This window comes from Polypterus senegalus, chromosome 1 (genome assembly GCF_016835505.1).
Source record: "Polypterus senegalus isolate Bchr_013 chromosome 1, ASM1683550v1, whole genome shotgun sequence".
In the NCBI taxonomy this organism is placed as follows: Eukaryota; Metazoa; Chordata; class Cladistia; order Polypteriformes; family Polypteridae; genus Polypterus; species Polypterus senegalus.
This window is the reverse complement of record NC_053154.1, coordinates 178,579,407-178,599,941: the sequence shown is the minus strand read 5'-3', so window position 1 is coordinate 178,599,941 and position 20,535 is coordinate 178,579,407. Positions and strand designations below refer to the sequence as shown.

The window sequence follows — 20,535 nt, the reverse complement described above, 5'->3', positions numbered from 1 at the left end:
AAGCCTGGAGTACCAAGAGAAAGGTTCACCTTCACATGAGTAAAGTACAGTATGAAAACCCAGGCAGTATGAAGTCCATAATTTGAACCCAGGACTCTAGAGTTGTTAGGCAGCAGCTCTGACCACTAACTTGCCATAGATGCTTTAAAAATGTATTGTGCACATACTTGTTAGAGTCATTTTAATTTAATTTTTAAAATGTGCACAGTTAACTTCTTAACGTTTTTAATTGAGGTGAGCCTATTTAATCAAGAACTACAATCTAATTTTCTACCTTATAAACAATAACTTATTTACACTTGAGTCATATTTCAACAGATTAAGCTTTCAGCCCTTTTAGTTCTAGACAGTGCTTGACTGTATTAGTAGCAAACATAATTATTTTATAGAAGACACATTAGAATATACAGCAAATGTCTTCTCAGAAGAACATTATCATATGCTTAGTAAAATGTACGGCATTTAGGTTTGCAGCTATACAATACAAGGTTTGATTATTTATTATATATTTTTCTGCCTCACTCCTCACTGTCCGTGTAACGCAGCCGCAGAGAGCTTAAACAACTCGCCACATCCACATAAAAAATGACAAGGGTGAGCGAGCTTTCTTGAAGGCTTTTACTGGACGTACCTCGTTGTAAACTAAAACATATACAAAAGAAACATATAGGTATATACAGGTGTATAATCAAGGACAATAAAAAATGATTTACAAAGCAATACATAGCAGACAGTATACATTAAACAATAAAGCTTTAAAAGACACTTACAAGGCAAGTGATTTCCACGGTTGGATCAAGACAAAGAGAAGCACGTAGACAGAGGTTCAAATTGCTGCATACCACAACTAACCAGACCTACTAGTTTATATATCTTAAAGATACACTGTACGTGACCGAAACAAGAGATAAAAGGGGTGCCTACATGAGACACATGGGGTGTATTGTATTCAAATGTTTATTATGGGACCTACGTGCTTTATGCGAGTTTCATAGACTTTTATAGCACCACTGTGAGTGTAGGACGTGACTGACTGGTGTGTTAATACATGACAAGATGAAGGGGGGGTGGGGCACAGCTCAACAAATAACAGTAACAGCTAACAAGATGTGGGGCAGAACAATATGCAGAAAACTATGTCTGCCCAAACTTCACAAACTTTAAAGATGTGCTCTTTTCTGACAATGCTGTATAACTTATTATATTGCAAGTATCTCTTACAAGATAATGTTTCTGTCTTTGACTGGTCTTTGAGGTGCACTTCCAAGAATTACTTGTTGATAACTTACAGAAGATAACATTGATTATATAGAATATCTGACATGGAATTCAAATTAGCCATTCTATGGGAGAATACACTTCTTATCAGCAACCTTATCAGCATTTCTTGCAACACAAGAATTCTTTAGTCTGACAGCCTTTGGGATCTTTATTGATGCTACTTTCTTGCTATCTTATGGCTCCTCTGCTCCTGCAGTTGTTGTTGTTACATCTCTTCCTCATATTGATTATCTTTATCTGTTACAGTTCTCACAGCCAGAAGTCAGTTTCACATTTGTCTGGATTTCCTTCTGGCTCCCCTCAGTATTATTTTAGCAGGGTCACAGCCTGGCTTGGTAATTTGTCAGTTAACCAGTGAGGTTGGGAATGGAATTTTGTAGTCCACCAGTTAAGACTGTCAAGACTGGTAGACATTTTACCTATTGGCATCAATGGCACACAAAACCCCATATGAAATCACCCATCTTTACAGTAGATAGCACCATTTGAGGTGGGATTCTAACATTTTACTAAGGTAAAATATCTCAAGTTACACAGTAAATCTGATGCCCTCATAATACTTTGGTGTGCAGCACCTCTCATCTCCACCGTAACTTATGATTCTCTAACACAGACGTTCTTAAGGCAAAAAAGTGTGTTTGAATTTAGTTACACACATCCAGGATTTAATTAATATGAAAATAAAACATCCATTGCTGTAAACATGTCTTGGGGGAAGCTTAGTTTTGAAGACATATCGATGGGGCTTTTGACCCCCTACTGTAGCCTTCACATCCTTATTTAATTAAGATGAATAGCTGAGTCGCTTGAAATCTCATTTGCAGTAAACTGCATTGGATCCAAAAGCACAATAACAATTAAGAATACTGCATTATGCAAATACTCAACATAATGTGTTGCTGCCTTTTACATTCTCTGTGGAATTGTTCTTATTCTGGGTGAAAAGCACATCATATCTACCTGTCATGATTGTCTTCTGTGACCCATTGAGATATTAAAATGGTATTTTTTTGTGGGGCAGCTGCAGAATTTGCTATTAAAAACTTTATTTCATTCACTTGTCTCCAAACATCTTAAGATGAGCAGACTGAGATAATAAAATAATGGTAGCTCTCCTTCCTCACAAAACCTCAGCCAGTTCAAGGACTTGTATGGATTTTAAGCTTTATAAATCCACTATAAAGAATGCAGATTGTGCTGCCCCTGCTCTTGCTATTGCCCTTGGTTTAAAAGCCATATGTCTTGTGAATGACTGAGATTCATTCAAACAATTGTTCTGCTTAAAAATTTCACTGTAGGTCTCAGTGGGATCTGTTGTGGTTGGTACTGTTACTGAAGTGGAAAGAAGGCACATTAACATGACAGTGTTGGATCACAGGTTCACACGCAAAGGCCTAGAAAAATTTGGAAATTTCTCTTTGCAAATGTAGACAATTAATCTTTCACTTTCAGTCAGGACGGTGCATTAGCAGGGGTCACAGGGTCATAACATCAGGAAAGACACACAAGCAGGTTCACAAGAGGCACCCTGCCATTGAGGTGAGAATCAAAGAGAGTAAGAATTCTGGGAACTGAAATAGCTACTAACTGTCATTTCAGTTTTATTTACAGTATATATCGAGAATGGTACAAGTTGAGGAGACGAAAGGAAGGTGGCTTGCTTACATTCACAAAGTGAGTTAGTTAGGGATTAGACTTCCGCTCCTTACATTCAAATACACAATCATTAGCCATTTTACCTGATCTTCTACACCTGACACCCATGCCATTTTTTCAAAGAAACAGAAGAAACAGCCAAGTATGTTTTTTTACTCTCCCACCAATTGTTTTTCATGAGTGTTCATTGTGCAGAGTGCAGCCATTTAGGAAGGATATGCTTTAAAGGGATGGATTACCATCTGTCTGTAAATAAATATTTTCTGTGCACTTTGTTAGTACTAGACCCTGTTTTCACTGAATATGGACAGCTCATCGAGAAAGCAAACTAAACCCCATCCTGCTTTGAGGACACCTGAAGTGTGTTTTCCGATTGTAGCGTCAAAAATGGTTTCCTGGAAGCAGCAAAGAGCAACTGAGAATATAGATTTAAGAATGAAGGAGCAGAAGGAGAATGTGGGTGCTTTGGCTGATGGGCTCTGGAAAAGGAGATTTTTCACTTTGAGAAATATGAAAACACATCCTTAGGGAATAGAGAGAGACATGATGAACTATTCAGTTATTATAGTTAAAAAAAAAAAATGTCATTTCTAAGCAGAATAAAAAAAGTGAGGACGATAAGGCAAAGGTGGTATCCTGTGTTATTTTGGTATGCTCCATAATCTGGATTGCAGAGAGCTGACATCAGAACATTTAATTAAAAATGAAAAATTTTACAATGCTGAATCTTTTCTGTTCAAGCTAAACAGTGGACATTTTAACAAACTAAAATTGAGGTGCTGATCACAGTGAAGATCCAGAGTTTACCTAATTACATGCTTACCTTTTCAACAAGCAACCCAGGAATCCAGTTTGCAAGTGGGCAGAATCTTGGTTAGAGTCAGCATGTGGTGGGTGCCAGCCCATCACAGAGTATACCACTGTATAAAGCAATACAAGGACAGTTTGGAGTCACTAACCTGTATGTCTTTGGGTTTGAGGAAAATCCATGAACACACAGGAAGAACAGGCAAAGTCATTCCAGACAGTGACCAAGGCAAGCTGTGAACTAAGGATTTTGTAGTTGTAAAGCAGCAGTGCAATCACTGCACCATTGTGTTGCCTTTGAATATCTGAATAAATGGGTAAATACTACAGGTCATTTCAATGATCCTGATAAAAACAATGGAACACCATGAAATTCTTCAAAAATGCAAGCAACACTCAATTGCAGGCTTCTGGTCCCAAACTCATTTTCTTCTTTGTATTCAGTTATGTAGCAGTTTAGTATGAGTGTTTGTGCTCCAAAAGAGCCCCCTCTTATCGGCATGTTTCTATCTTTTTGTTATTCACTTCTCTGAGGTTGAAATTGGATATCTTTTGTTTTAGCTGACATATCCTAAACTGATGTGCAGAGCTCAGCTCTCCCAGTGCACATCATTATGGCTTTACTACTTCTCTGTTCTGCATGAAAAAAGGAGCAACAGCTCAAAAAACATTGCTTTCCTGAAATGTTTGTTAAACCTCTTAAGTTTTAGAATCTCAAGCATCTCTGCAATCTTTCTAACCTGCACTGTTTTGGTTCAGACTTCAATTGACAACCTGCTTATCACCAGAGAGTACAAGTCTACCTACTGCAAACTGACTTGATCACAGAGGCAGAGAAAAGATGTAAATAATAGAAGCTGCAGGTTTGCTTGGATGATTTCTTCACTGTAAAATTATTTTTGCCTGTTTGTTATAGTTGAAGAAGAAAATAAAAAGCCAAAGAAAAAACCCAGTGATGGGATTAATTCCCAGGATTAAAAACCAGCTATGAGTCATATTCACCAGTCACAAATCTTTTCCCTTTGGATTTCATCTTCTCTCTACAATGTGGAGGCTTAAGTTATACTTTTATTGGATGCTACGGAAAGAGTTTTTCAGGAGAACTGGAGAGGAGGCCTTCATCTTGCATGACGGATTTCTCAAAAAGAGAAAAATTCACAACAGCTGAGTGCTCTTATTATCAAGTCGTTTGGCTTTGATAAGCAGCCTTGCCAGTATTCATATTTGAAAAATGTGACTTTCAGCAACAAAATCATGACCTACCAGAGGCCTATTCTGAAGGTATGACAATGCTTAAAATGACTCCGTAGAGCTGAGAACTGATTGAGTGGGTGGCCACTCTCATAAAGGCAGGTTTATTGATAGGATTGAAGAGAGGATGAAGCAGTCAAATCACTTCATGCAGCAGCACACCTCGTCAAGTATATCAGCCTTCATCGGCCTCTCTTACTCACTTCCCTGCCCTTAAAGTCTTTGCGTTAGCTCATGCATTATTACGTTGCTTCCTTTTTTCGCCAAGATGAGCTGTTTATGATTGACCTAATCTGCTGTCTGTTACTGACTAATAATGACCATGTGAAAATGAAATGTTGGTTTTGTGTTCATTATCTTTGTGGGTACTGAGACTTGTACAGCCTGGCTGGATGTAATGAGCTATTACTCTTTTCACTAATGCCCAGTGGTAGCGGCGACTTCAAATGGCAAATTTTAATCTTATGCTGGGTGGTACCGATATCCGCAGCAGGTCTCCAAGGTGAACGGTCTCTGGCATGTTAGAACAATGTAGGTAAGGGAAGTCAGCAAGCCCGATCTGTAACTTCAGGATAAGGATTAGCTGTAAGGGCTGGGTCAATTGGGCTGTGGCGCATGCCACGTGTAAAGATTTGAAATCAATAAGTGGTAATAAGTGATATGTATAGTGAAAAGTAATTTTCAGAAGATGTTTTGTGAAGACTAGTGCTAAATGTCAAAACAGTGGATGCTTCTTGACAGACATTTATGTATGCAGTTGTAACCAACTAGTGTTGGATTTGATTGCAGAAGAAGCAGCAGATTTACAGAGCATGCTTAGTTTACTTAGAGCATGCAGGATCTTTTTCTTGTGAGGGATAGACATTGCTGGCCTATAGCTGAAAGAAATCCAGATGAAAGAGATGTTTTGTGATGTGAAATTGCAGATACTGTGTGCTCACCTACTGTGACAGAATAGCATGAAGCATCTGCAGGTGATTGTGCAAAGTTGTGTTCCTCACAGAGTCACTAAAAGTCCAGGCTTTTCCCCAGGAGACTATGATACAAATTAAAACGAGTAAAACTCAATAAATAACTAGTTATATGCAGTAAATAAGAAAAATAATACTAATGCCTCATGCATTTCTGCACCAGTCAGTGTTGAAATGATAAGGATCTATGAGGGCAATCTGTTGGTTTTATCTTGCAAATTAGAGTTCAAATTCCTGTTGAGTAGTTAATTGAAATTTAAAATGGTTCTCACAGCGGGTAAGTAATGAGTTGAGCTCCATTACTGTCAAATTTGGAAGAGCATTTCTTTATCTATAGTCTTGCATTGTGTGGCAGACAATGGACAAAATGCTACTTTCCTTTTAGTATTTTTTGTTCTGTTGTTTTAATGATGAAATTCCATGTGGTTTACTCTGCTTTTTTTGATGTAAAGCCTAGCAGTTAATTAAAAAGAAAAATGCCTGTTCTTCTGGCTTGGACCATTGATCTTTATTTCAACACAGGCAATCTGTAATTACAATGTTCTATAAACCACTATATATTAAATTTTTAATAATAACTGTCCTCTCTAACTGAAGGGCTAGCAGTATTTTAAGCATAAGGGGAGCAGTTTGCATTAAAATGTATTGCATTCATTGTCACGGTGATGAGGCATTCAGAAATGTTATCTTGTGTATTAAACATAAATTATGTGTTAATAAATGTTGTTCTCAAAACGTTTAAACATAAACGTGTGTTAACTGTTAAAAATGTGTTGGATTTTAGGCATAGAATTAACATTGAGTAGAGGGGAAAAATTCCCCGAGAAGAATCACCATAAAAACAAGAAGAGGTCAAAGTACAGGAATCAAGAGTGACTACATACCAAAAATGAAAATGATAACTAACACTCATCTCTCTATTATATAAAAAAAAATCCTGGAAAGGAAAAGCAGAGTGACGAGAAGTTCTCGGAAGACCTTTAAAAGACCCGCAAGATGCAAACAATATCAAATAAGAGCATGGTCAGCAAAACACTCAGTCGTGTAAAGGCACGTAGAACACACAGATCCTGTTCTGTCAGCACATATAAAGCATATAAGGACAATACGTTCTAGGTGAAATGTCAATGAGTAAGCAAAGAAGAAAGAGCTTTGCATAGAAAATAGACTCAAAAATGTTGGTGAGTAAAAAAGGCAGATAAGAGATTATGAAAGCAGTGGAATTTGAAAGCCTCAAACCAACAATGGCACGATATACATGCAGAGAAAGGTGCAGAATATGAAAGCAGTAAAATTCAAAAGTATTGTAGCGTCCCAGCTAGGTTGAAGCCTTTTTTGTTTTAAGTGACTGTTAGGTCCAATTGAGGGATAAACCAACAACAAGTTTAATTTCAAAGAAAACACAATTCAATCAGGTGTATATTTATGATCATGGAGAAGCGATGCAAATTTTAACAGGCAACAAAAAAAGGTAATGTATATATTCCGCAAATAACATTAGACACCAAAGGAGATCTTGATATGCCATTCGTATTAAAATGCTTACAGATTCTATATTAACAAATCATAGGGACAAACATTAGAAAAAGTCGGATTAATTTATTAGAGAAACAGAAACAATATTCACTCACGGGCAGCTATACGTTATGTTGTCACCATGTGTCTCCAAAAACGGAATCAAAATTCAATGCGATATTGAAGAAAAGGTAATTCCACATATTATTTTTAATGAAGCTTTAAAGTAAAAGTGCAAATAATGAAATTGAAACAATTCCAAAGGAATAAAAAAGCTTTTAAAATTGTATATCTGATTACCCACGAGAGACACTTTAACTTGATCCCAGCTCTTAAAACAATGACAAGCGACAAACAAAACACGCAGCTCACAGCAGATAATCCAACCACTTCTCCTTGCGTGCGTTCAGCCACCCGTACCCCCCCTCTTCACAACGCAAGCAGCAAAGACACGAAGTGGCAAAAAGAACAGCGGCTATACAGGCTTTAAAATGATTGACAGGCAGCGCAACAGCAGCGCCCCCCCTTCACAATGCGAGCAGCATTATACATCCTGCGAGAAAGAGAGTTAACCACGCCCGGGGCCGGAAATAAAGGACAAGTATTGTTTTTACAACATCACGCAAGACAAGGCAGTGTGCCATCATTTAAAACAAGTCCACAAACATCTAACCTAGCAGTTGTTGGATTGCTTTTGGCAGAGACGCATCTTGTGCTCCCAGCTCTTAAAACAACGACATGCGACAAGCAAAACAGGCAGCTCGCCAGCAGCAGAAAGACAGCAGATGATCCGATGGCATCTCCTTAGCATGCGTTCAGCTGCCCCCTCCTTCATAACGCGAGCAGTGTTATACGTCCTGTGAGAAAGAGATGTAACCACGCCCGCGGCCGGAAATAAAGGGCAAGTATTGTTTTTACACAAGTTTTTAAAGTAAAAGTGAAAATAATGCATATGTAACAATTCCCATGAAAATAACAATCTCTTTAAATTGTATATGCGATAAACCAAACACGGGGGTGGGCGAGCGAAACCCCCTAGTACTCAAAAATAATAATGCAGTTATTGCCAAACAAAACCTTAAATATTCTTTTGAGTTTTGAGTTACTGAAGTGTATGTCATTCAAACTTTGCTCCTTTCCCAAGTGTGCCTCCATCCTTTAGAGCAGCAATGTGACTCTTGATCAAATTCGTTACTACCCATTAGAAACAAGACAGAAAATGGTGACACAGGAAAAGCATAAAAGAAAATGGGTCACAAAAACAATTTCATTTGAAGAGAAAATTAATAAATAAACAACAACAACACAATACAAATATTAAGGAGGTCTTAAGATAAGTAACCTGAACTTGTATTCATTAAAGAATGCAGTACAAGAATTGATTGAGTTAAGTTGAATTGAATGATGTCTTTCTGAAGTGACCTCCTGGTGCATTGTATTGTATTTTATTTTACATTTTCTAAATGTAGCTTAGTGTATTAGGAAGATGCATACCTATACTTTAGCTGATTTCTTCAATAAAAATACATAATGATCTATATATATATTATACACTAAGGCAAGACACCCATGGAAAACACGCTGGAAGGGGCGTGGATTCACTAAGCTGCCGATAAGTAAGACACCTATGGCGCACGCAGGGAGGAGCCACGCCCACCAACTCCATCCATCCAAGACCATTGGATACGACGACAACTCCCAGAGCTACGCCCACGAATTCGGACGCGATGACACAGAAAGAACAGCGTCATTTATATTCGTCTGTCGTGGAGGTCTCATGTATTTCCAAGCCACCTTGACTGTTCATAGAGGCATGTTTCTCGCGGAGGTGAGTCGCCATATGCAGCGTGTGAAACGGTTTGCGAGGGGTATCCCATGGAATCCTTAAAACAATCCTTTACAACCGAGATTAAAACACAATGAAGTAAGCAGTCTTTAAAAAGCGACTTTTCGGTTACGACGCACGACCTTGTGCACCATGGCAAACTGTTTTACACGTTACATACAGCAATTCGCATCCGCGACAAACATGCGTCTTCTTCACTCACGGACAATTATATGTTGCTCTCTCCAGAGTTCCATCTTTTCATTCACTTTCTGTTGTATCCTCAAACCCTCCCTTTTTAGACAACTGTGTCTTTCCAGAAGTATTCAACCATCAATAAATAATTACAGTATGTGCCGTTTGTTATGCCGCGGGTTCACTATTGTGTTGTATTTTGCTCTCTCCAGAGTTCCATCTTTTCATTCACTTACTGTTGTATTCTCACACCAACCCGTTTTAGACAACCGTGTCTTTCCAGAAGTGTTTAGCATTCAATACATAATTATGCATGAGATTGAGCATGTGTCTAGGCGATTGTGTGTTGGTTCGTTCCGTGCATTGTTACAATGTTGCTTTTCTTGCTGATTTATTACATTACCGATTTTCAAATGTTAATTTTCTCCCTGTACTTAAAAATCATTAAAAAACCGGCCTGATTATGCAGCGTATGGTACGCCGCAGGATGGCTAGTGTTTTATAAAGCAGGATATTCCAAGAATTCAAAGTGTAAACTTTAAGCAATGTGCAAATCCATTCTCCCTTCTATGAGTCACCCAAACCAGCTGATGCAGTTCAGGGTCATCGGGTGTGGGATCTGCCCCAGCAGCACTGAGTCCGAGGCAGGAACTAACCCAGGAAGGAGCACCGGCCCATCAATAGGCACACTCATGCAGGGCTTGGTTAGGTTTGCCATTTAACCTAACATGCATGCCTTCACGATGAGATGTGTAAAAGCTATCTTGTAAGTTTGTGAACTTTACTCTTATTTTGGTGGCAATCTGGTGTTTTGAAAAAGTTCCCACTGTGGTCTAGTAGTTCTAAGTACTAACAAAAATCCAAACAGCATTAACGATCAGTCACTTAGCAAAGGACAAACATTTGAAATGCACCTTTTTTTTTTTTTTACACTACAGTGATGATAACAGTGTTTAATACTGCAGCTTTATGTTCTCAATGGTTGCATTTGAGCCTTGCCCAGTTAACATCCATGTGAAATGTGCATATTCCAGCTGTGTCCACTTAGGTTTCCTCTCATATCTAAAAATTGTTAAGTGCAGATTGCCAATTCAACAGTTGTTATGAGAGCTGATCTATGTGTAATGGTATTGCATACTAACACCAGATGTGACTGAGAAAAGCTTTGGATATCAATGGCTTTGACACGTTTAGGACACAAAACGTTTTTTTTTTTATAATATATTATATAAGTATAATACAGTATAGCATAGCATAGCATAGCCTGCATGGTATAGCACATTGATATTTTATATTTAAAAAGTAAAAACACATGACCAAAGAATCCAGTCTCTGGATATTCAACTTTCAACTTCATTTAGATAACAATAGGATAACAATGGGCTGATTCATATAACAATTACTTAATAATGGACAATAAATAGACATCTTTATCCCAAAAAATCAGGAAAAAGTTGTAAATTTCTCTGCTGGATGAATATCTTGTTCTTAGCGATTTCTCAATCCTGTGGAGTCTACATTGTCGCACAAAGCTTTATTAAAGAACATAATAACCAAAATCAGTGGAAAAAAAATAAAAGGATATGACAGTCAACAGACTGCACTTGACGTCACCTACATGAATTAACTGACATTGTCAGAGAAAGATAAATTCAGCTGCTTGGTCGTTTCTCATAAAAAGGCCTTCAAATATAATTGTGTGATTGCTATTTAAAACCCTTCATCTGACATCATCAAGATTAATCAGACATTTGCTTCAAAACTAGCAAGATGGGTTTTATGCCTGAAAGAATATCGCAGAATAAAAGAAAACATAAAATATGAAACGAGCTTCACACATTAACTTAATGGTACAGGCAATGATATCATGTAAGAGAGTTTTGATCCTGACTCTCCTGATTGCCAAAGTCATTTTGAAAATTTTTGCTAACTTTGATTGCTGCTTTGAATGTAAAAGAGACCCAAGTGCATTTAAGTTGAATTTGCAAAGGCAGCACATAAAGTTAAAACATTTGTTGATAATAAGTATTTACATTTGCTATAATTTTTTTCCAAAAACCGTGACTAAATCAAAGTGCACATTAGATCCAAAATAGTGTTTTAGCAACTAGGAAGTTGGAATTTTATATGCAACTTCCTATGCTCTATTCAAATTAAATGATAAAATTGAATCTGGATTTTCAGCATTTATTTTGTGACATGGTGTAACATACAAGAGCACCCATCACCTTTTAATCACATAAAACGACTGTTAATTCTGTGGCTGTGATGGGAAATTTCCCAGTTTTGAAATTACTTCATAACTTATCCCATATACAGCAATACCTTGGAATCTGAACTGAATCCTTTCCAGAACCCCATTCTAGTCCCAAATCATTTGAGTTCCAAGACAATTTTTACCCTTTAAAATAATAGAAACTGAATTATTAACCCATTCCTGAAACTTGAATTTTCAAAATAATACAGTAAATATACTGCATTTTAAGGTAAAATATTAAATAATGATATTTGAATAAAAATGTAAATTAATACAATTAAAAATATAAAAACATGTATTTACCTTAAAAAGGAATGATGATGTGGAAGGTGGAGGAGGAGATGAGAGATTATTGCATGGAAGGCATGTCACCTTCCATGATACAGAGGGAAACATACACACAAACACACATGAACAACATGCTGGGCGTTTGGATTCCAAAGCAGCATTCAAGTTCTGGGGCGTTCGGATTCCGGGGGCAATACAGTACATCTGTGGTTTTAAATTTGCTGTGATAACTGGTGTTTGACACTGTATGTGGCTGTCGAGATAATCAAGATCAAACTGCAGTCTACTACTGTCTCTGTGTCACTATGGTATGTCCAATATAGAAAAATGTTTGTTATAGTTTTTGTGCCTTACTGGTCACGGTTTTATCAGGACAACTTTCGGGATTCTCTTGAAAATGTCATGGTTCCATGCCACTGGTGTTGTGGAAATCAGATATTGTCTTCTTGTTGACCACATCCTCCTGCATTGTCACCATGTGACAAGCAAAGAAAATGATTATCATATTATCAAAGAAAGAAAGTGAAGTGGATTAACCAGACTGGAAAAACTGCAGGGATAACATGGGAAATGAGAGCAGGCACCTCCTTGTACTCAGATGTTTTTCACTTTCATTGACTTTGCAGATTGACAGTTATGCCCAGAATGATTTGAAGGCTGGCCTCCGGTTCTATGGTTCTGAAGGGAACATTGGCCTAACAAACGCATGGAGCATTATTCAGACTGATGTAAGTATGGTTGCAATCTGGTTTTGAACAGAAATTTTAAAATATCTTAAGAATAGTATCTTGTGTGTACCAGGACTGCCATTTACTAAAAATGCACAGATATTGCAGTCTGGCACATAAATTAAGTTCTTTTTTGAGTACAACCAATTAAATTGCTTATATCTGAACACAAAAAATAACCAAATAAAAAAAAAAATGAAAATAGGAATGAACGATTTCGTTAGTAATAGCAGCCACCACAGTCCAGTACTCACTTACAACCGAGCACTAGCAACACATATTGACCGGAAGAGGAGCACAGCAAAGGACAACAACAGCAACTTTATCTTATAACAGGGTTCCTCAATCACAGTCCTGGAAGTCCGCGGTGGCTGCAAGTTTTTGTTCTAACCCAGTTGCTTAATTAGAAAGCAATTCTTGCCAATAATTTAATTTCATGGCTTGTTAGTGCTGTAACTCTGCTTTGTCACGCAATTCTCATATCCTAGATTTTCTTCCCCTTTCTAAGGATATCATCCAAATGAATTAAAGGCTAAAACAGATGAGTAATTCTCAGTCCTTCACTTTTCTTTTCTTCTCTTCTAAGTATTTAATTAAACCCAGTAGTGCATGATAAATACACACGGGTGTAAATGAAGAAATGCTGGTCTCTTTTGTCATTTGCATGTTATTGCTAATTAAGAGCAATTAAAAACCAAGAATACAGCTGTTTAAGACTAAAATAAGCAAAAAGGGTTCAAGATCTTAACGAGCGAGACAATTTAAGTGAAACAGATGTGTCACTTGAGCAATAAGGGCTTCTTATTAATCAATTGGGTTGGAACAAAAACCTGCAACGACCATGGCCCTCCAGGACCGTGATTGAGGACCCCTGTCTTATAAGGAGTACAAAGAACTTGAATGTCAATTTCACAGTCTTCCATACTGTAACAGAGTTTGATTTAGCATTTATTCTCTGGCCCACCCTTGTCTGGTATTGGATTGTAGCCACAAGATATTAGGGTGATGCCTCAAGATGTATACCTCAAACACTGTTACAATTACTTTCAGAAAATATTAATGTATCACATATGCTTATTTGATTTCCTTACATGGTTCAGTTCACTTACAGTTAAATTTTACCAATCATTAACATGTAACAAAAAGTTAAGACAATAGAGGCAGACTTCCTTCTATCAAGCCCCAGATTTATAAGTGCACAAAAATATGGATGGAATCTGAACAATGAGTGTTAACAATAGTAATATGATGCAATAAACCTTGTTTGTCATCTTTTGCAGTATGTATTTAGCCAATGTGAATTTGTGAGTGATGGTATGTGCCGTTTATCATTAAGTACTTGTACTTCAAGTCAAATCTCCTTATGGAATCAAGCATTTATTCATTCCTTTGTTCTTCCAGTCTGTTGTTTTTTCTCAAGACTGGTTGAAAGAAAATGCCAGAGTTCTTCAGCTGCTAGAGCCAACTGCCAAACTAAACTCTAAATTATTTTCTTTTTCCCCCTTTGAAGTTCCGATGCTGTGGGGTCTCCAACTACACTGACTGGTTTGAGCTCTACAATACAACACGTGTCCCCGACTCCTGCTGCCTGGAGTATAGCGAACACTGTGGCTTGCACTCACCTGGGACGTGGTGGAAAGCGGTGAGTTATAGGGTTGCTTGGGCACCTGAAATATGTGTCAATAAGAAGTCATGTGGCATGGTAGAATGAGGTCCTGAACAGATTGGCAGTTTAAATAAATAATCACCACATTCGCTTATTTGTGGGGAGGAGGGGGAGTGGTAGCGTGGTAAGTGCGGTTCCCGTGCGCGATATGGGCACGGGCAGTCCTGCATGGTGCATAGGTGTAGGACTGCCTGTAACCCTAATTGAATTCAAGGGCTGCTGGTTGCCACAGCTGTGCCACATCCCCATTTATAAAGGGAAGTACGAGGAGGGGGAACAGAAAGGAATAGAAACAGGGAAAGAAAGGACAGAATAAAGGAGGATCTGAGGTTAAATGGCAGAGAGAAAGGCAGGTGAGCCAGTGCTGAGGAGAGAAGCAGGTTGACGGGAATAGTACCTACGGAGTAGTGTACAGCCAGCGCTCAGGAGGGGGGCACGAGGATCACTCCTGTTGAACATCCAGAAAGCAGGAGGGATCATTACGCTCAGGAGGACCCAAGGTGCCAAACCACACCGTCACATGTGGCTTCTTCAAAACATGGACAATAATGAACACAAACACTTGACTTATATATTACAGACACTGTATATTATACATGCAATCAGATTAGAAAACATTGTAATGTCAGACAAATCCAGGACACATACATTTTGAACAATACTGATTTACTGAAATCCATTTTTAATTCTGCCACCGTCTGTGAATTTGTCCTTTTTAATCTTCTTACTATTTATACTAAACCAGATGGATTTGGCTCCATTAATCTTTCTGATTTCTGTTGTATAACCATCTGGAGGTATTTTGGCCTTTCAATTCTGTCTCCTGAAGACTTCTGCAGAAACGGCTTATCCATAAACATAGCATCTGGCTGAACGTATTATAAAGGCCTGCTGAAGACTAACAGACCTGGCCTGAGACCTTCCTTGTGAGCACATATTTTAAGTGAGATTCATTTCATCTGTTCGTTATGCTAATCTACTTTGTCCAGTACAGGGTTGAGGAAAGTTGGTGTTTGCTGCGACAACATGAAGTGTAATGCAAGAACCAACATGAGGCACAGTCTGACATTCACTCATGTCAAGTTAATGCAAAGTCACCCATTAATTTAACCTGCATGCTGGGGGAAAGCAAAGCATCAGAGGAAGTCAATGAACACGGAGATCTTACAAACCTCTCACATGTTCCTCTGTTCACACAAGTGATGACAGTTGTAAGTCGTTTTAGAATAGCATAGACAGATGTTATTTTGTTCAGGCTGTTACAGACCACTGCCTGGAAATCACCCAAATGTTTTTGCTTTTGTTGGCATGTGTATTAGGTCAGAGGGGCATCGCTTTTTTTTTTTTTTTCATTTTTCTAAATCAGACCACTTCTAACACAGTTATTGTCACTTGGCTGTAGCGTGGTACTGAAGTGAACAAATGTGAAATGAACCGATGTTGGTTCTGTTTGATCTGAGGTTATTGATATAGTGGGGCACTGGGTGACAGGTAAATTACATTCCTCTTCTCTATCTGTAATAATAGTAAATATAATAAAGCACTTTTTTACAAGAAATAAAAGGCATTAAAAATAAATTTATTTTTTCCTTGCCCTTTTAGCCCTGCTATGAAAGAGTCAAAACGTGGCTGCAGGAAAACCTTTTGGCTGTGGCCGTCTTTGGCTTGTGCATCATCCTTATACAGGTACACTCTACTCCCACACTCAAATATTGAGTGATGGACAACTACTGCTTTTCATACTTTTATGTAAGTGTATGTCATTTTCATTCTCAATCAGTGCAAAAATGCCAGAGTAATGAAATATGCCCTGGTTGTGATCATACACCACAGAGCTCATCTGCTATCTTTTTTTGATTAAAGCTTTCCAATACATTTTCAAAAGTAAATAACTTAAGCGGGCAGCATGGTGGCACAGTGACAAAAGCTGTTAACTTACAGATCTACAACTCTGTGTTGAAATTTTCCTCTTTGTCACCATTTCTGTGGAATTTGCAAGTTTCTGCTTGTGTAAAGATTTACATTGAGGTGTTCCAGTTCAGCTTCACATTCCAAAGCCACAAGTCTTAGGTATTCTACAGTTTATGTGTGGGTGAGTGGTGCCCCAGTTCATTGCTGACTTTTAGCCTGAGGTTGCTAGAATTGTTTTTTTCTCCTAAACTGAATTATAGATTTGCAAAGATAATAATCAATTTAATGAATACTGAAGGTGAATTTTCATAATGCCACTCTTTGGCTTTTCCCACTCTTTTACTGTTTTTTTTTTTTGACTATTTTGGATAAAGCAGGAAGATACGTGAGCAGGACCTGTAACAAGGTCACTGAGCCATAGTATGTGAGGTCCCACCTCAACCATTCAGCCCTGACCTGTGTTGTACACTGCAGAGATGACCAGGAGTTAGCACTAGCGACAAACATCTGAAAATCATCCGCAACTATTTTTTGTAACCTTGAAAATTCAGCTATATGACAAATGTATGAAAAACTTTGAATCTCATGTTTTCACACATAATGGAGAGAAAGACATTTATCATATAAGAGAACTCATGGTGGCTAGTGATGTGCAATGGCAAGCAATGTGAAAAATGCCCATGAAAAATGAAAGAAAAAATCTTGCCACTTGTGTTGGATAATCCACATATCTATCCAAATGTTTGCGCAAAATGAATGCCTTTTTTGCCAAAATATTGTTTAATACTTTCTTCCAGAATTATCAACACATACATAAACAATAAACTTAAAGACTGTTAAGGACTTTTTGAATTGAAAACAGGGCTCAACTAAGAAATGATGGGGAGAGGCAGATCTTCAAGTTATTTAACAATATTTTAGCAACAAAAGCATATCAATTATCAACATTCAATTATGTGACACCAGTAACACAAGATTTTTTTTCTTTTTCCATGGACATTTTTCAAATTGTTTGCACTGGCCATTATTGGATTCTATTATGCAATAAAATTATTTCTGTCCATCCTGCAAGAAAACACGTGATTACATTTTTTCTCTGTCAATTTTGCAAAGTATATAGGGCATATAACTTAAACTGTTGTGCAGAGTGTTCTTTTATGAGAATCTTCAGCTAACTAAATCCACTATGTGAATTGTTCTGGAAGTTCTTCATTCCAATAAAATTCACATCTACATTGTAATTTCAACAGGCCTGTTTCCAAAGGAACAAACCTCTTGTCTTCTCCCTGGTGGCTTTCTTTAAGGATTTTTCCCCCTCTCCCCTCCACAAGATGGTTCCTTTCTGTTAAAATTTTGTTTCATATTAAAATTCATTCTTACTATTATACTAGGTAGTCCTTTCAAAATAAAATTTCAACATGAAATTTGGGATTCTTTTACCCAAAAAATCTATATAGCAGTAAATAATGGAAAAAAAAAAAAGTTTATTGTGGCAATGCCACACAGCTTCTGCTGTGCTTGCCCTCCTCCTACACTATGCAGCTTCATTGATACTCAGTAAGGTAATCCAAGGCAAACATTGAAACTAATATATGTAAGTATATATACAGTATGTAAAAGCATCTCACATTGAAAGAGGAAAATATAAATTAATTATAACTGCAAAATGATTACTTTCATTATTTAAAGAGAAACTCATGACATGCTGCATAAGGTGTGATATGGGCAATTGTTTTTCTCTGAGAGCTTTCAATATGAGAATTTTTGTAGCACCTCTCATTGAATAGGTTCAGATTACCACATAGGCTTAGAAATTAATTTAAAACACTTTGTGACATATATACGTAAATACACACATACATACCAATATTAATAAATTCATAACATTCTATAAATTCCTAAATACGGAAATAATTTAAAATAAACCATGGTAGTATAAGGCTAGCAGCTAAGAGAGAGGGAAATATAGACTTCTGTTGATTCAGTTTGTTGGAAAAGACAAGCAGTAGCTTCTCTTTGTTAGCTGGAGCCTGAGAACAATGACAATGTGAGCCCAAAGAAGACCAGTGCTATTTATGTGGATGGAGGGGGTGCAAGACTAAGCAGGTGAAATATTGGGGAACCAGGATAAAATACCCAAATGTGTGACTCTGAACTGGTCGATTTTGAGTAAATGAGTGAGTTTAGGAATGTTATTAACTGTGAGATCTAATTGACTGGTGCCATCAGCACCTGCCATGTGCCAGATTCTTCTGGGATAAACTACAGCTTCCTGAATTGAAGCAAGCTCCTTTAACAATAGATGAATAAACTGAAGATTTCAGTAAATGCATGGAAGATTTCCAAGAATTATCCAGCCATCTAAACATACATAATGGAACTTTAAGGTTAGCACTTGGTTCAAGGCTGGAGCCAATACCACAAACGGCACCAGGCTATAATGAGGCACACTCACTCATATGAGCTAGCCTAACCTACATGTCTTTGGGATGTGAGTTGTAACCAAAGTAACTGGGGAGAAAACCCACATGGATATGAGGAGAATATTTAATAACAAAATGAATAAAAATCCTTTTTGTTTCTTTGCAGGTACTCGGCCTGGCATTTGCCATGACAATGTACTGCCAAGTAGTGAAAACAGACACCTTCTACGCTTAAGGGCCACACCATTTTTTTTTTTTTTATTATTTTTTTTTTATTTTAACAGAAGCATGGATGTCACATACAGACTCCTAATTTCTTTGTTGCTGTCAGTTGCTTTCCATCCTTCACCTTCTAATTCACATTACATTTCAATGGCTGCAGTTCCTTGATGAGCAGTGTGATCACACAGGAAGAACAGCTCTGTAGCTGGAGGTCCCTGGAAAGAAAGGAATAAGCTGGCACATTTTTTTTTTCCTGCAGAGTACAGAAGCTCTAGGGAGGTGGTTCAGTTTCCTGATACCTATGCTTACATTTCATTGCATTTTTGCCATGGTTTCAGACCACCACATGCCATGGGATTTATACAGCCTAACAATAATGCTTTCACTTTAAGGAAAAAGTATATACTATTAAAGTTGTAGCTTTTAAAATTAAGAGTATATGTTTCTAAGTGTGAAGAAGAATTTTCCAATGTCTGATTCCCCAGAAAAGCCAATCAAGTAATTAAGGACAGGAGAAGAATCTAATTAGTGGCAAAAAAAAAAAAAAATGGACTGCTGTGGCAGACACCTGTCACCTTGTTTAACTTTGGCGCCATCTGATGGCTGAAGCTGCACTATTTATTTTCTCTCCAAGAATTCTTCGTAGTCCTGGAATTTGTTTGGTACATCACTAAGGGGAGGGCTGAGGTCTTAGTGGAGAAGAAGCAATGATGGAGACACCTGTGAAGCCCACAGGATATCTACTGACTTCTTAGTACCACAAGAATACTTTTATTTTTGAAGAGGATTTTACAATTTCCTTGATTTTCTTTATATGAGCATTTGTATATTAAATGAATTGTAAAACACTTTGTTATTGAAACAGCCAAGCATTCCTGTCAAAAGAGTTCCACTAGACGTCCCCACTTTGTTGTCTTGTCTGTTTTCTGTAATCCCTGTAGCATGCAACAAGTGGCATGGCGCTGTTTTAGAATGAAAATACAAGAAATAAAAGATGCGCCAAAGTAATAGCCAGTGCAAAAAGGCTCTTGTGAGTTTTTTCCCACCTTGATATCTTCAATGCTGGGTGGCAATAGACTTTTCCTTTTCTATACTAAAATATTTTGTAAAAATAATTCAAATAGTTTTAATAGAGTGATGTAATTTAATCATCCAGAGCTGTGGTTCCCAAACTTGGTCTTAGGGACCCACTGTGGCTGCAAGTTTTTGTTCCTATCAGATTCACAAACGGTGATATTAATCGATAACAACCGATCTCATTTAATTAGTTTGTCTTTTTTACTCTTCTCTTATTCTGCATTCAGAAAAACACAACAGTATGGTTTTTGCATTTATAAGACATTTACAAATACTTCTGTTTTTTTTTTTTTTAAAGTTATGTAGTACTATGGTGTTGTACTGTGTTAGCCATTATGACTGTAGTGACAAATCAAGTAAAGTGACACCTTTTATTGGCTAACTAAAAAGATTATAATATGCAGGCTTTTGAGGCAACTAAGGCCCTTCTTCAGGCAAGATGTAATGATTACAACTTGCCTA

General features: G+C 37.5%; 1 protein-coding gene across 3 annotated transcripts in view; it reads left to right on the top strand.

Annotated features, from left to right (window-relative positions):
* tspan4a (tetraspanin 4a) overlaps positions 1-20,019 on the top strand; it is a 429,441-nt gene extending 409,422 nt beyond the window's left edge. For all 3 annotated transcript variants that reach the window (XM_039763729.1, XM_039763719.1, XM_039763739.1), the window contains 4 exons: positions 12,673-12,774; positions 14,285-14,416; positions 16,043-16,126; positions 18,941-20,019. In XM_039763729.1, coding sequence (XP_039619663.1) covers positions 12,673-12,774; positions 14,285-14,416; positions 16,043-16,126; positions 18,941-19,009 — 387 coding nt within the window. In that variant the 3' untranslated portion in view covers positions 19,010-20,019. The remainder of the gene's footprint in view (positions 1-12,672; positions 12,775-14,284; positions 14,417-16,042; positions 16,127-18,940) is intronic.
* The last annotated feature ends 516 nt before the right edge of the window (positions 20,020-20,535 follow it).